General features: G+C 39.8%; 1 protein-coding gene across 1 annotated transcript in view; it reads right to left on the reverse strand.

The window, feature by feature from the left end:
* The window catches only part of SLC35D1 (solute carrier family 35 member D1), a 51,876-nt gene extending 40,510 nt beyond the window's left edge, over positions 1-11,366 (reverse strand). Inside the window, exons 1-8 of the mRNA XM_059135829.1 lie at positions 11,016-11,366; positions 10,160-10,193; positions 9,976-10,062; positions 9,214-9,281; positions 7,513-7,584; positions 6,816-6,884; positions 4,692-4,794; positions 745-837 (exon numbers count right to left, since the gene is read on the reverse strand). Coding sequence (XP_058991812.1) covers positions 745-837; positions 4,692-4,794; positions 6,816-6,884; positions 7,513-7,584; positions 9,214-9,281; positions 9,976-10,062; positions 10,160-10,193; positions 11,016-11,218 — 729 coding nt within the window. The 5' untranslated portion in view covers positions 11,219-11,366. The remainder of the gene's footprint in view (positions 1-744; positions 838-4,691; positions 4,795-6,815; positions 6,885-7,512; positions 7,585-9,213; positions 9,282-9,975; positions 10,063-10,159; positions 10,194-11,015) is intronic.
* Positions 11,367-15,784: the final 4,418 nt, after the last annotated feature.

The following is a 15,784-nucleotide window of genomic DNA, read 5'->3' on the forward strand; positions in this document are numbered from 1 at the left end:
AGAGACTACTAGCCAGAGGACTCATTAGAAGAAATCTTGTTACAGAAACTTGGTAAATTCTAGATTTTTATCTAGTTTGCCAAATTTTGTGAATCCTAACAAAATGGATTATTTATCAATTTTTCTCCTATGAATATGGGTTTCCTTTAAAGAAAAAATGTTGTATTGATTTATTTGCTACTCTATTCTGGGTTTATTTAGCTAATCATTTCAGAAAATGAGTAAAGTATTATATTAGTTCCTATTTACACAGTTAAGTTACCACATGGTGCTAAATACCTCCTGAGGAAAAAACCCAGCTTGGGATTTAAGCCAGCATAATAACTGTACCATAAAACAGAACTTCTAGAAAGCCAAGCATTTTGTTTAGGTTTGAAGAAACCTTACTAATTCAGGATTTTTTGTTTCTTGAGGATAGCCTGCCACTATTCTTATTTTGTAGTTCAGTAGAAATGTAAAAATTTCCTTCCTCTAGCTTTCTGACACATAAGAGAAGGACACTAGTTGGCACGCACTATTTTTACGGTAAGAGCCAAAGCTATTTTGAGCCATTTTAGTACTATCCAATACTTATGCCAAGAAAAAAAGGTTAGCATGACATTAACAAGCTAAAAAAATAAGCTCTCAGTTTTTGGTCACTCAGTGAGCACATTACTTTTTACCAACCCCACAGTCTATCTGTGGACACCAGCAATAATACAGCTCAAAAAAATAAGACATTAAATCATAATTAAGAAGTCTTACCTTTTGCGCATCTCCTGTAAAATATGCAATGGCCAAGGTGGGCAGAATCATGAACAGTGCATTGTAATAGAGCAGGCCATATTTCCCCAGCTCCTAGAATAGTAAATAATTAGGTGTTTCATTTGGTTCTAGCAGACAGACATACACAACTCTATACAGGATACACACACACCCCTACACACACACACACACACACACACACACACACTCAGCTCCCCAACCATACAGACAGCAAATCAGCTGTTTTGCAAACATTAAGAAATAATGTAAGCTTTCAAAAGGGGGGAAAAAAGAGCAAACATACAAGATTTTAAATTTGTCCGAGATTCACTGAGTGCTAAAAATCAGAGAAATAAAAATAGTATCAATTGACTACCTCCAAGCAGCAAGCAGGGAAGCCATTACTTTGAATATACACAAACCCTTCTATATAAACACTACCCTGAGGCCTTTAACTTTTCAGAACCACAACGAAGTGCCATTTGAGAGAGAGAGATGGATAGATACCAACACACATGCTCCTACCTAGACCAACACAGACAGCTGTAACTTGCCAGTGAAGTATTTCTGAAAATGTTTAAGTGAGTTTCAATGAAGATTACCTACAGTTGGCAAAAGTGTGATTCGTTGTGCCCTCAGCTACTGGGGAACAACAAAAGAACCACGTATGTCTTTAAATACAGGGAGCGTATGAGAAATCTGGGTTCACTTTTGATTTGCACACTTCTAAAACATTCAGCCAGAAGCAGTCACCTGAAAAAGTAGGCTAGAGTTTGATGGGGGCAGGGTGGGGATGAAGGACTAGTTATATATCTACTATCTACCTAACTTCTCTGATGTAAGGAGACTGAATGATGTGAAAAGTCAATCTACCTTCTCAAAAGCAGCTTTGAAATACTGGGAACAAATACTCAACAACAGAAAACTAGGTGGTTAGATGAGGATACAATCATAGAAAGAAATATTATGCAACCACTAAAAAGGTTAAATAATACTGACAAGGAAAGAGGTTCATGAAACTGCATTACATGAAAAATATAGGTTAGAAAACATTATATGTTGCTTTTTCATTTAAAATTGTATACAGTTAAGTGTGTACACATAAATATGAGTGCACACACTTACCCTCCAAAACTGTGCTGCTCACTTGATGGTAGAATTGAGGGAGATTTAGATTTTCTTTTTCTTGCTTGTCTACATCTTCTACTACTTCCATCATAAATATGTATTATCTGTATGATTTTTTTAAGTTAAAAATGTTTTAAACTCAATAGCTGCATTCAGGTCAGAAATGCAGCATAAAGTCTTTATACCACGTGACTTAAGCTCAAAGGACCATGATTTTAGCAGTCCTGAAACTATCGGTGATACTAAAACTTCTGACTTATTAACAGCACCTAAGTGTGGCCATACTGCCTCTCAGATAAAACAAATAATTGACTGCTCGTGGTGGCCTTGGCATCGATGAAAAGATGTGCCTCATTTCTAAAGCAGCAAGAAAAAGGCCATAGAAGAAGAAAACAACCTTTAACAACAGATACTCTGTCAGCCAGAGATACGAGTGTGATCTAGGAAGTAGAGGATGCCTACACACAGACACACACCATCCAGACAACTGACAAATACCAAAAACTTAAATGTCAAACTGTTCTTATTTTCTCATCTTAACTATTTTGAAATCTTTTCCCCTGCCTCTTAAACAGAGTAGTACATCAACTAGTACTGAATTTAAGGTATCCTCATAAATACGCATTACTGTATTGTGTTCTTACAGGATATCGCCCATACTGTCATTTAACTGCCCCATTTTTGAGTACTTCCATCTGACTTTTATAGTTTTCCTGTTTGTATCTTCTGTTGTTAGCCGACCTTTTATACCACCTCTCTGCCTCTAAATTGAATTCTGTCTCCTAGTATGTTGCTCCTAATCCATGAAGTATGAAAAGCAGATCAATATGATTAAAAGTTCTAATGCAAGTGAGTCATAAGTCATTTTTAAGTGAGGAACTGAAGGACTCTCCTGGGAATAAAATACTCAGAAGCACGCATTGCTTTTTGTAGGTTCTGGGATGTACTCTAGACTGTACTGTCCTATATAGTAGCCACTAGCCATGTGCAGTTATTTCAATTTAATTATGATTAAACTACTAATTTAGTTCCTCGGTTGTGCCAGTCACTTATCGAGTGCTCAACAGCAGCCACATGTGACTAGTGGCTCCCGTTAATGGACAGCAGAAATATATAAGACTTCTATCAACACAGAAAATTCTATTGGACAGTACTGTTTCAGACAGTGGAGGGTGCTGGACAAATGGAATGTTATCACTGGTACTTATTTTCCAAAGCAGCAAATTGGCTGAGGAAAAAAAAAAACAAACAGAAACATATTAAAGCTAAACCTCTAACTGCTCCCTTTTCTCTAGCTGTTTCAAAAAGATAAGAATTTTTAATAGTAGTAGCTTCCATTAAAATACAATCATACAGTCACCACAGCAAATAAATGGAGAACAAGACATAAAAGTATATTTAAAGAAAATTTGTTGGAAACAATCTACACTGACCCTATTCCCATTTCTTCAAAAATCTTCAAAACAAACCTCTGAGAATAATGAAGGCTACTGGGATGGCCACTCGTTCTATGTGGAGAAGGCAAAGACCCCTACCTAGACAATACAAACTTGACATTAATACTACCACTGAGTAGTTGGGCATTTGTATTTCTAATCTCAACTCAAAAAAATGACCTGAAGTAGTTTCAGAAATATTTTACATATAATAGAGCAGACTAAAAACTTACTCGGTAAGGTCATATGGTTTAGAAAACATGGGTAGGGAAATAAGATAACGTCACAGTCAGTTATAAAATTTAATTATGAAATAAAAAATATACCACTGTTCAGAAAAAACTATAGTGGCATCTGTGAAATCTCATGTGGGTCCTCACGCAAGACACATCATGATAGAAAGGACAGCTCCTTCAACAACAACCCTATGATATATACAGCTGAGTCCTACACAGCTGCTCATTTTTTTTAAGATTTATTTATTTAAGAGAGGTTGAATTTCTGCATCTGTGGGGGGGTCGAGGGGAGATGGAGGGAGAGAAACCAAACAGATTCTCTAGTGAGTATGGAGCCTACATGGGGCTCAATCTGATGACCCCAAGATCAAGACCCAAACTGAAGCCAAAAGTCAGATGCTCGACTGACTGAGCCACCCAGGTACCCCTACACAGCTGCTTACAATAATGTGAACTTATGCCATAATGTAGTGAAAGCAATGTGGCTCAAATACTCTGCTTTCTGATGGTCTGGCTTGATCTAAAAATAAAACTTAGTGGGTATATATTTAAAGTATATAGTAGACCGACAAATAAAAAATACCTGTAAAGACTTTGTATGCATGCTGCAAGTTAAGAAAAAAAGGATAGGTGTGGCTAGTTCGTGTGTATGAGATCTAGGCCAAGGAACTCAGTGTTGCTCCTAAGAGGGAGAGCAATTCTAATGCTCCGTAAAGTTTCCCACTATTTGGTGGGACAAATAGACAAAATGCATTCTTGATCTGCAGCCCCTTTCAACTCTCACTTCTCAAATCTGCTCAAGAGTTTCCAGATATTTCTTTCTTGCCCAGATTCCTCACCAACCCTTCTAGAATATGGCCATGAACACTTCCCTGTAATGAACAACCCTAATTACATCCCTCTCCCAAAGTCAATAATCACCCAATCCCTTCCGGAAAAGCTAACTATAAAATCTAATTTGCTAATTAATAACTGAAAGAATTTCTTAAGTGGGGAGCAAAGCATGGGCATTTTACCCTCAGAGATCCCTAGGTCTTCCCCAGCTCTCCGAAGTAGTTTTCTTTATTCCCGGCCTTTTTCCTGACAAATAAGCATTACCACTCCCATAACCAATAAACATCTCTTAAGGATTTAGATTGCTACCTACTTTTGAATCTAATTTCTGTTTTACATAGGCACCATTTGCTGCTGTCAGGACATCATTTATCAGAATGAAAACATATCCTTCCAGATCAAATGCCAAGTCAGAGCTGTAAAACACAAGCAACACTTTAATAACTTAAAGAACATGCAAGTACTTTTAAAAAGATCTGAATGTACAATAAATAGAAGAACAAAGAAGAACATATTCTTCTCTAGCTAAGTGAACATTAGGCATTTTATCAGTGATTAGTACTTCTTGATTCTGGTTATAATGAGCAATTTCATACTCAATAGGGAAGTCTTCAGAAATGAGAAGTACTAACTCTTAAACACAGTCATTAGCAATAATTAGTCATGTCAGTTAATAGCACACCGCTCTGAATTCAAAGTCAGACAACAAGAACAAGTAACCAAATTTGCCATTATAATATGTCTGAAGCAGGAAGAAGGCATCAGAGCTCAATTTCCAAGAGAAGGAAACCAAAAGGATGAAGTTCTTAACATGTCATTTTCCAAGGACTCATTCACACAAAAGGCAGGTTGTACAGGTGGTTGGGTTAGTCACTGAGTGGAATTTCTGAAGTATATAGTTAGTTCTGAGATCAAGCTACAGCAGTGTTTAAGCACACACTAGGAACTCAAATACTTAAACAATTACTTAAAAAGCCTATAACTAGCAGGATTAGGGAAACTGGTGTTTTCTAGTATTTAGCTGAACACCAGGCACAAGAACAGAACTTAGTAAACTGAACAGAATAACAAAAAACCTAAGAAAATATGCCTTCAGTGTACTTCAGCACTCTAGCTAAAAATAGGGGCCCAACATCCTGTGATTGTGCGAAGATACTATGTATTCATAGCTAAACCAGTGCATGGAATGGGACTTCTGAGAAACATGATGCCCCTGCAATTCCAGGCAGAACTAGCCTTATGTATAACCCCTCTTCCAAGCAGCCTGACAACCTTCTAACTTCAGACTCCCTTCCTCCCAATCTTTTTCCATAGTAAAGTGTTCTGATTAGATTAAGTCTCATCCCAAGAAAATCCTCCTTAGAAACTTTATGTAGGTCAGGGTTGGTTGGCCCTGAGCACTCCTGTTTGGTTCAATTCTGAATCCCACCAGCTTTACAGAACTGCTTCAAAAAGGTCAGAGGCTCACATAGAATTTTTCTTCAAGAAGGCTATATTACCTAAAGGAAAGCCATATAATCAAATTCTAGTAACCAAGTTTTCTATCCTTTTTCGTCTTTTTTATTATTTTTTTTAAAGAATGCAATTTCACTTGGGAGATTTGGGGTGGAATGTGACTTACAGTATTTCCCCCCTGCCTATACTACAGGAATGATGAAGGTAAATGAGCCAGTCCAAGAAGCACACTGAACCCCAGACAGAAAATAAATGTCAGGCAGAATTTGCGACATTAGCAAACCCATACATGCATGCCCTGGTCAAAGTAAAATGTAGAAGGCTTCTAGCCATCACTTTAATTTTCTTAGTCTTTGGGCATATATTTTCTCCCTGCATTTTAAAACTGAAACTTAAAAACAATGGGGAAATTTTCATTAATTTAATAGAATATATAAGTCATGGTCCTTGTGTTGTATCTTAAGTGAAGCCAAATAAAGATATTCTATTATTTATTATTCCACCACAAGGAAAGAATTCATTATCATTTGCCTTTTCTGAGCACTATTTTCTTTAGCACTATATAAATAAAGTAAAAGAATACCACATGATTTATAGAAGCACACAGGCTCTGGAGTTAGGCACAAATTCAAATTCCAGTGCTGCCATCTACGAGCTGTGTAACCTCGACCAAATTTCTGAACTTAGGTTTCCGTTTCCTCAACTGAAAATAGGAAAATTATACCCACATCTTTCAGAGGTGTTGTAAAAAATGCATAAATATGTGTAAAATTCCAAACATACTGTGTTGCATATAGAATGTGCTCAATAAGTAGAAGAATCAGATTTTGCCAGCCTTGACCTAGAAAAATCTAACTTCCCAAAGAGTCTTTTGGATGCCTCCCAAAGACAGATTCTTACTCAGCCTATACAAAATTCTTTTTATTAGTAATTGATTATCAATAACTATAGATAATTTCCTAATGTGGAAATACATTCTTACCTGGCAGCTACAAAGGCTCCAATAATCATTGCAAATACAGTCATCTTAATACCCCAGGAAAAAGTCTTCCTACAAAATAAAATAAAGTGCATACATGTACCTGTAGTTATTCACAAAGATTCATTCTGCAATATAGACCAAAAAAAAAAAAAAAGTTTTCCTTAAAAAAGCTATAAGCAATTGTAATTTTAAATGTTTTCAAGGAATTGGATATTTCAAAGAATCCTTTTGAGAAAGAAAAAACTTATACAAAACAGGAATTTTTTTCTTATTCTTTTTTTTTTCTTATTCTTATATTTGCCATTATTATTGAGTTTGAATTTTTGCAAATCAGAATTTCTTTCAGTAGAAAAAGGTCACACACATTTGTAGTAAGGTAGCCAAGACAGGAACATTATGTAAAACCTATACTGATGTTTCAGACCCAGCATCACTTGTGGCAACAGTAGGTACAGGAATTCTGGAAAGTGTATCTCATGTTCAGACAGATTCCAATTCCAATTCATAATCTTCCCAACTACTGATCCCATAAACTATCAACTACTATAGCAAAAAAAGAAAGTCCTTAAACTTCTTGAAAGATAAAGCAGAAATAAGAGAAGTAATTTTACTATTTCACATATGCTGGCCCCTTTTCAAGATGACTAAAGTCTGTTAAAGACTAGATATATACATATATATTAGAAATTTAGCTCACTTGAGTAAAACTCCTTCAGCAAACATTGTAAACAGGATGGAGAACCTTCTCAGAACTGTAAACATGGGCAAGCTGCAGAAAATTTTAAAACAAGAAAAAATATAATTAGGTAAAATAAAGTTCAGTGATTGACTTTTTGAACTAAGATTCTCCAAATAAGTACCTTAGAATAATGCTAGTCTCTTCCTTCCATTATGCTGATTAATTTCATTCCATGTTGGTTAATCTGTGATTAAATTAAACCTTTATTCCTCTCTAGAAGTAATTCTTATTTGAAAGCCTGAAAGAGTTACTTTTATAAAACTACAAGAAGTGAAAAACTTCAGGCTACCTATAAAAAAATGGTAGCAATCACATATCTATGATCAAAGACTAGTAACAGCCACTTTTTAATTTTACACTCCTTACTATACAAACACCCTGAACAGTGACCATGTTAGTTTTAAAAGAAAAAGACCTCTTTCGTCCTTCTTTACTAGACTGATTTTATTTCCCACCCACCCCCCACAAAACGACATCTCCATCCCTCCAAACAGCATCTATGATAATCTCACCCCATGAAACACTCCTTTTTGTGGATGTACTTTTGTCTTCCTCTAAATTATCAGAGCACTCTGCTTGCACTAGTCAAACACAGTCTCTTGCAATATCGTTATCTCTGAATACATCCCATCTCACTCCAAAGTGCCTTATACTTAGCTGGCAACCAGAGATAGGGTGTGAATGAATGGATGGATAGATGGATGACAATGGATGAAAAAGAGCAAATTCTATACAAGCAGCACTTTGCGGCAGGTCTACATTTCTTCCTGAGCGGGTAATGAGATGGAAAAGGATGCCCCACCCATGCATGATAAATTCGACTTCCACGAACCCTGCCCGAGAGATATCATCATAGTCACTCTGTCACATTTCTTGGGTCTGAAGAAAGAGGAAATGAAAAACGCTTTGTCTCTGATCCTCAGAGATCTCCCCATTCTGTTTTACAATCATCTAATATTCCGGGGGTTAGCTTAAGTGGAAGTAGTGAAACCACGGATTTCTGTTAAATGGCTTCTCCATATGTATAACTTTAATATCACATATACCTAATACATACTACACTCCTCAAGTGGAGAAGTCAAGAATTAGGAGGTTAGAGGATAATAAAACAGTATTGTCGCAGAGCAGAAAACTACTGCTTCTTTGTAAAAGTGAACATGCTGCCTCTACAGTGGTATGCTCATGGGTATAATATTAATCGTATTTGTATTGGAGTTCCATCTAATGTTACTTTAACTACCTCATGTTAAAAGAAAAACTACAAAAGTTCTCCTACCCACCCTCTGATTTTGCTTATAGAATTTGCCTAAAATATAGTATTTATAAATTGTGTTAAAGAATTGAAATCCCAGGAACCTAGCATATACTCTTCACTACAGTAGCTCTGGAAAAATAATAAAAATCTTCTATAACAGCATTTTATAACATTTTAAGACTCCTAGTATCAAAGTTGGGGGGGTACCCAAAACAAACAAAAACTCCTTGTTTTCAAACTCAAAGAATTTAAATTAAAACCTCTGGTGTAATCTTATTTAAGAAACAAAAGCTTTCTGGTTCGTTCATTTTTTTCCAATAACAATGTGTTAAATATTTGACATTCAAGTACAGTTTTAAGAATACATCATATTAACCTCACTAGTAAAATAAAATTATCCATACTTCAGTTTCTTTGTGCTGAACAGTCCCGTGATTTGGTTCCCAAAATATAGTAGAGGTAGTGGAAACGTCTAGAAAATTTAAAAGGGATAACAAAGCTCAATAATAAAGACAGCTAAAACAAGGTCCTTTCAAACAGAAACAGTTGTTTATATGATCAAATTCTTTCCACTTAAAACATAAGATTAGAACTCATATACAATTTTTGGCCCCCATGAAGCACCCATAAAACATTATTCCTGGATAACAGCAGTACTATGGCAAAGAGAGGGAAGAATGGAGAAGAAAAAAAAGAAACAGAAATATGAGTATGATCAAACCATAGAAGACAGAAACATCACTTGCTTTAAAATATGATAATGTAATAGCCCATGGCTCTAATGTCAGCAGAAAAGGGAAAGGCGCTTCATCTGCACGTGGAGTCAAGCAGAGCCAGGCAGAAGAAGAAAATAAACCCAAGGAATAATGAATGTAGGATACGTCGGCTAGATTAGATGGATGTAGAAAATGCAGAACAGCTGTACTCCCAACAAGTCTTCATTAATTAAAACAACACAAGATATCTGGGGGCCTTTTTCCCCCTTAATTTTAAGGAGTTGGTAGGACTTTTCAAAACATGTAATACCACATTTATTCTTTACCTTCATTATACACATTCTGGGCAACTTCAAAACGGCAATTTTTTACATATGCAGAGGACTGATAAAAATATAGAGCGACTTGTTTTCAGAAAATAAAAATTTTATTATTTCTATTTTATTTTACCTTTCGAGGTACATTTCTGTCAAGGTCAGGAAACTTGACTACTCTGAGTGCCTTTCCCACCCAGAGAACTGCCACTGTGGCCACCATCTGCAAACAGAGAACACAGATTCACTGTTCTACATATAAAGACACACACAGAAGTTCCAGCGACATAAACCACGTAATGCTGAAGATTCCAACTAACCTGGCCAAGTCCAACACATAGTGAGGAGGGAAATCTACAAAAAAGGTAGAGAGAAATAGAGGGTCAGAAAAACTCAAAAGCAGTTCTGTGAATTCAATTTGCCCATCTGCAACCTTAAAATGTATTTTGAAACAAACACCAACGTCTCCCCAAATGAAAACGTGAGAAAAATCCCTGCTGGTTGTCAGGCCACGCCGCTGATTGCCGCTGATTTTGTAGCCTCCGGCGGCCACTTGTCTCATCTTGTCCGCGTCCAGTTTCAGCCAGCAGCCTGCAACGGATTTTTCAACGAGTAGAAGACATAGGTCTCCTCAACGGTTTCACATCTTTACAACAAACATGCTTCTGCTTCTGCCTCTGCCTCAGGGTCCCAGTGACAGCGGCAGAACGGTCTTAAATGAGCTTGATGCGCACTTCCCCAGAGGCTGTCAGCGACCTCAGGGACCCTGAAGCCCGGGACCCCGGGCCAGGCTGCGGGGAAGGGAGGGCATCCCTCGCTCTGCTCCCAGCCTGGCATGCTCAAGAGCCAAAAGTCACGAAGCAACTCCGCTCCATCGCTCTGAAGGGCAAAGGTTTCCAGAGCGCGGCTCGATGGGCGCTTTCCCACCGGGGTCGAAACGTGCACGGGGCGGTCCGGAGCTCCGCGCCCGGAGCTGGAACCCGCACCCCGGCCCGCGCGCCGAGCCAACTCCGCAGCCCCGGCCGCTCATTCACCGCCCGCCCTCCCCAGCTCCCACCCAACTTTGTTCAGCTTTAACTTTAGCGGCGCAAGTCCAGGGAGCCGGCGCCCTGCCGCCGCCGCCGCGCGCTCCTCCCCCGGCCTCGGCCGCTGCCGCCGCCGCCGCCTCGGCCCTACCTGTAGTTGGTGAGCACGCTCTTGTTGACCACCACGATCAGGAAGGAGCTCACGCCGTAAAAGCCGGCGGCCAGCAGCTTCAGGAACACCGTCAGCGTTTCGGCCGACGCCATCCCCAGCTCCTCCTCATGTCTGTGTGTGGAGGATTTCGCGGGGGCTTCTCCTTTAACCCGGGCATGCTGACGTCTATGAACTTCCGCCATGGCTGCGGCGGCGGCGGCCTGCGAAGGGAGCGGCGGGAGGGCCTGGCGGTGGGGCCGCGCGGCGCGGGGGGCCTACTCCCGGGAGACTCGCCGGGCCCTGGCCGGTGGACGGTGCCGGCTGCGCCCTCGCCGCCTCGCCTCCCCGCACGGTCGCCGCCCGTCCCCGCCCAGGGGCAGGAACGCTGGGTTTCACACCCTTGGGGACTTCGCTCCGGCATTATGCAACGCAGGGTCAGAGGGTAGGGGGCGCGCCGGGATTGGCCTGGGCATGGGTTGGAGAGGGCCTGGAGAAGGGGCAGGGGCGACCCTGAGCTCGGGCGCGAAGGGAGAACAGGCCAAGGCGGGGAAACCACTCGGGGACACCGGGGCGCCAGGCTGCAAAGCCCAGACTCTGAACGCCGCTGCCGCCTCGCGCCTGCGCGCGAGTCTGCTCTGGGTCTCTCCGCGGCCGCGTATCTAAGCCCGGGGAGCGGGCGGCCGGGGGCCCAGAAGCCGTATTCTCCAGATAACAGCCGCAAGTGCAGTACGGACCATCCTCCCCTCGGTAACAGGTGGCTGGCGAAGTAGTTCTCTGTGGTGCGAGTGTCTAGACTCACTTTGCATGCTCTTTTGGTCTCTCTTTCAGAAGGTCAAAGCCCTTCAAAAGTATCATACGTGGATAAAAGGAAACACTCAACAAACATTTTATTCTGCATTGCCTTGGGCTTCTTACATTTTCTGAACCCAGAAAACAAACAGTACATTTTTGCAGATCAAGGGAAAACTTGCTTAAGCAAAATGAAGGCGTATCTAAAAAAGCAGTAAGATAATCAAGCAACTTGGGGATTGGTGACAGAGCAAGTGTTTTGAAGCCGAGTTCGGATTCTAAGATTCCTAGACATGTCCCCTCACCACCACGTACTCTTGGGTCAATTAGTTGACCTCTCTGGGCCAGCATCTCCTTATCTCTATGGATGTAAAACTAGCGCAGAGCTAGTTTTCAGTAAGTGACAGCCATTATTATATAACAGAAACAAATCATCATTATCAACTTGAGCAAAGAAATGACATACCTAATTTTAATGCCAAAAAGAAAAAAGAATTGAATTTGAATTATGTATCTATTTTGTCTATTTTTTTATTTCTCTTATCCCATATTTTGTAATTGTGGTAAAATACACATAACATAGAATTTACCATTTCAACCTTTTTTTATTATGGTAAAATATGCTTAGTATAACATTTATCATTTTACCACTGAGTGTACAATTCAGTGGCATTAAATACATTCACATTGTTGTGCAACTTACTACTACCCATCTCCAGAACTGTTGCATCATCTCTAACTGAAATTATTAACCACTAAACAGTCATTCCCATTCCTCCTCACCCCAACATCTAGTAACCCTATTCTTTCTGTCTCAATAAATTTGACTATTCTGGGTACCTCATGTAAGTGGTATATCATACGGTATTTGTCCTTCTGTGTCTGACATTTTCGAATAATGCTTTCAAGGTTCACCTGCTTTTAGGACATGTCAGAATTTCCTTCCTTCTTAAGGCCAGATAATATTCCATTGTGTATATGTATATCTTTTGATCCATATCCTTTGATCCATATCTTTTGAGTTTTTCCATGAACACCTTTGTTCTTTGCATATTCCTTAGGAAACATTGGTACATGGATGAAGTTCTTACCATGACCCACAAGGACTTACAGGATGTTCCTTCTGCCCGCATTTCCAGAGGCATTCCTCACATTTCCCTCCCTAAGCTGTAACCAAATTAAACTCTGCCCAGTCCTGTGAAGAACAATGTGGTTTCCTGCCTTTGTGACATTACTCCCATTTTCCTGAAGGAAAAAGGATGCTTTTTCTCTTCCTCCTCTCCCCTGTTTCCTCAAGAACTCCTGCTTTTCCTTTAGTATTTAGGCAAAGCATTACCTCCTCTTTGCCAGCCTTCTTTCACACTGTCCCTCCATGACTCCACAGAATTGTTATCTCTCCTTTGTGCCCCTTCCACCCCGTGCTTGTACAGCCCCATTATAGAAGCTCTGGAATTACATGTTTATATGTCAGGCTGTTCCAGTAGGCAGTGAGCTCCCTAAGGACAAGGACAGGCAGGGACACCTAGCACAGTTTAAATGTTTTTGCTGAATGAATAACTTTTTAACAATGAGGGAAAATGGGCAGATGTCTTCCTTAATTGCTAGCAGCAGAAGAAAAATAACGAGGTAGTTATATTTTGGGAACCACCTGTGAAAAAACTACTATAAAAATAATACCTCTCATAACAAAAGCAAACAAGCAAAATAAACTTGTGTCACATAAAAAGTATCTTTTCCTCTTCCTCTTCTACCAACTCTTTAAAGAAAGCAACTGCTAACAGTTCAGAGATTGTATTTAGTGCCATGTTCCATGCAGATATGAATACATACATGCATACATATGTATGTACATATCCATATCTACATATGTGTATATTTACACACATAGATTTTAAAAGATTTTATTTATTGATTTGACAGAAAAAGAGATCACAAGTAGGCAGAGAGGCAGGCAGAGAGAGATGAGGAAGCAGGCTCTCCGCGGAGCCTAGAGCCCAATGCAGGGCCCGATCCCAGGACCCTGAGATCATGACCTGAGCTGAAGGCAGAGGCTTAACCCACTGAGCCACCCAAGCACCCCTAGACACATGGATTTTTATACATTTTTTAACACACATAGAATAGAACCAGGTAAGAACACTGAGCCTCAAGCCAGACACTGCCTCTGACACTAATTTTGTGACTGGTCAAGTTACCTGACAATACTGTGCTTCAGTTTCCTTCTCCATAAAATGAGGATCTCAGTAGCACCCACTTGAGAATTGTGGTGAGAATTGAATGAATTAATAAAGGTAAAATACTTAGAATATAGTCTATACTTCACAATATTTATAATAGTAATAATTTTTTTAATGTTTTTTTTTTTATTTTTATCCCCAGGGGTACAGGTCTGTGAATCACCAGGTTTACACACTTCACAGCACTCACCAAAGCACATACCCTCCCCAATGTCCATAATCCCACCCCCTTCTCCCAAATCCCCTCCCCCCAGCAACCCTCAGTTTGTTTTGTGAAATTAAGAGTCACTTATGGTTTGTCTCCCTCCCAATCCCATCTTGTTTCATTGATTCTTCTCCTACCCACTTAAGCCCCCATGTTGCATCACCACTTCCTCTTATCAGGGAGATCATATGATAGTTGTCTTTCTCTGCTTGACTTATTTCGCTAAGCATGATCCGCTCTAGTTCCATCCATATTGTCGCAAATGGCAAGATTTCATTTCTTTTGATGGCTGCATAGTATTCCATTGTGTATATATACCACATCTTCTTGATCCATTCATCTGTTGATGGACATCTAGGTTCTTTCCATAGTTTGGCTATTGTGGACATTGCTGCTATAAACATTCGGGTGCACGTGCCCCTTTGGATCACTACGTTTATATCTTTAGGGTAAATACCCAATAGTGCAATTGCTGGGTCATAGGGCAGTTCTATTTTCAACATTTTGAGGAACCTCCATGCTGTTTTCCAGAGTGGCTGCACCAGCTTGCATTCCCACCAACAGTGTAGGAGGGTTCCCCTTTCTCCGCATCCTCGCCAGCATCTGTCATTTCCTGACTTGTTGATTTTAGCCATTCTGACTGGTGTGAGGTGATATCTCATTGTGGTTTTGATTTGTATTTCCCTGATGCCGAGTGATATGGAGCACTTTTTCATGTGTCTGTTGGCCATCTGGATGTCTTCTTTGCAGAAATGTCTGTTCATGTCCTCTGCCCATTTCTTGATTGGATTATTTGTTCTTTGGGTGTTGAGTTTGCTAAGTTCTTTATAGATTCTGGACACTAGTCCTTTATCTGATATGTTGTTTGCAAATATCTTCTCCCATTCTGTCAGTTGTCTTTTGATTTTGTTAACTGTTTCCTTTGCTGTGCAAAAGCTTTTGATCTTGATGAAATCCCAATAGTTCATTTTTTCCCTTGCTTCCCTTGCCTTTTCAGTTGTTCCTAGGAAGATGTTGCTTCGGCTGAGGTCGAAGAGGTTGCTGCCTGTGTTCTCCTCAAGGATTTTGATGGATTCCTTTCGCACATTGAGGTCCTTCATCCATTTTGAGTCTATTTTTGTGTGTGGTGTAAGGAAATGGTCCAATTTCATTTTTCTGCATGTGGCTGTCCAATTTTCCCAGCACTATTTATTGAAGAGGCTGTCTTTTTTCCATTGGACATTCTTTCCTGCTTTGTCGAAGATTAGTTGACCATAGATTTGAGGGTCTATTTCTGGGCTCTCTATTCTGTTCCATTGATCTATGTGTCTGTCTTTGTGCCAGTACCATGCTGTCTTGATGATGACAGCTTTGTAATAGAGCTTGAAGACCGGAATTGTGATGCCACCAACGTTGGCTTTCTTTTGCAATATCCCTTTGGCTATTCGAGGTCTTTTCTGGTTCCATATAAATTTTAGAATTATTTGTTCCATTTCTTTGAAAAAGATGGATGGTACTTTGATAGAAATTGCATTAAATGTGTAGATTGCTTTAGGTAG

This window comes from Mustela lutreola, chromosome 10 (genome assembly GCF_030435805.1).
Source record: "Mustela lutreola isolate mMusLut2 chromosome 10, mMusLut2.pri, whole genome shotgun sequence".
Taxonomy (NCBI): Eukaryota; Metazoa; Chordata; class Mammalia; order Carnivora; family Mustelidae; genus Mustela; species Mustela lutreola.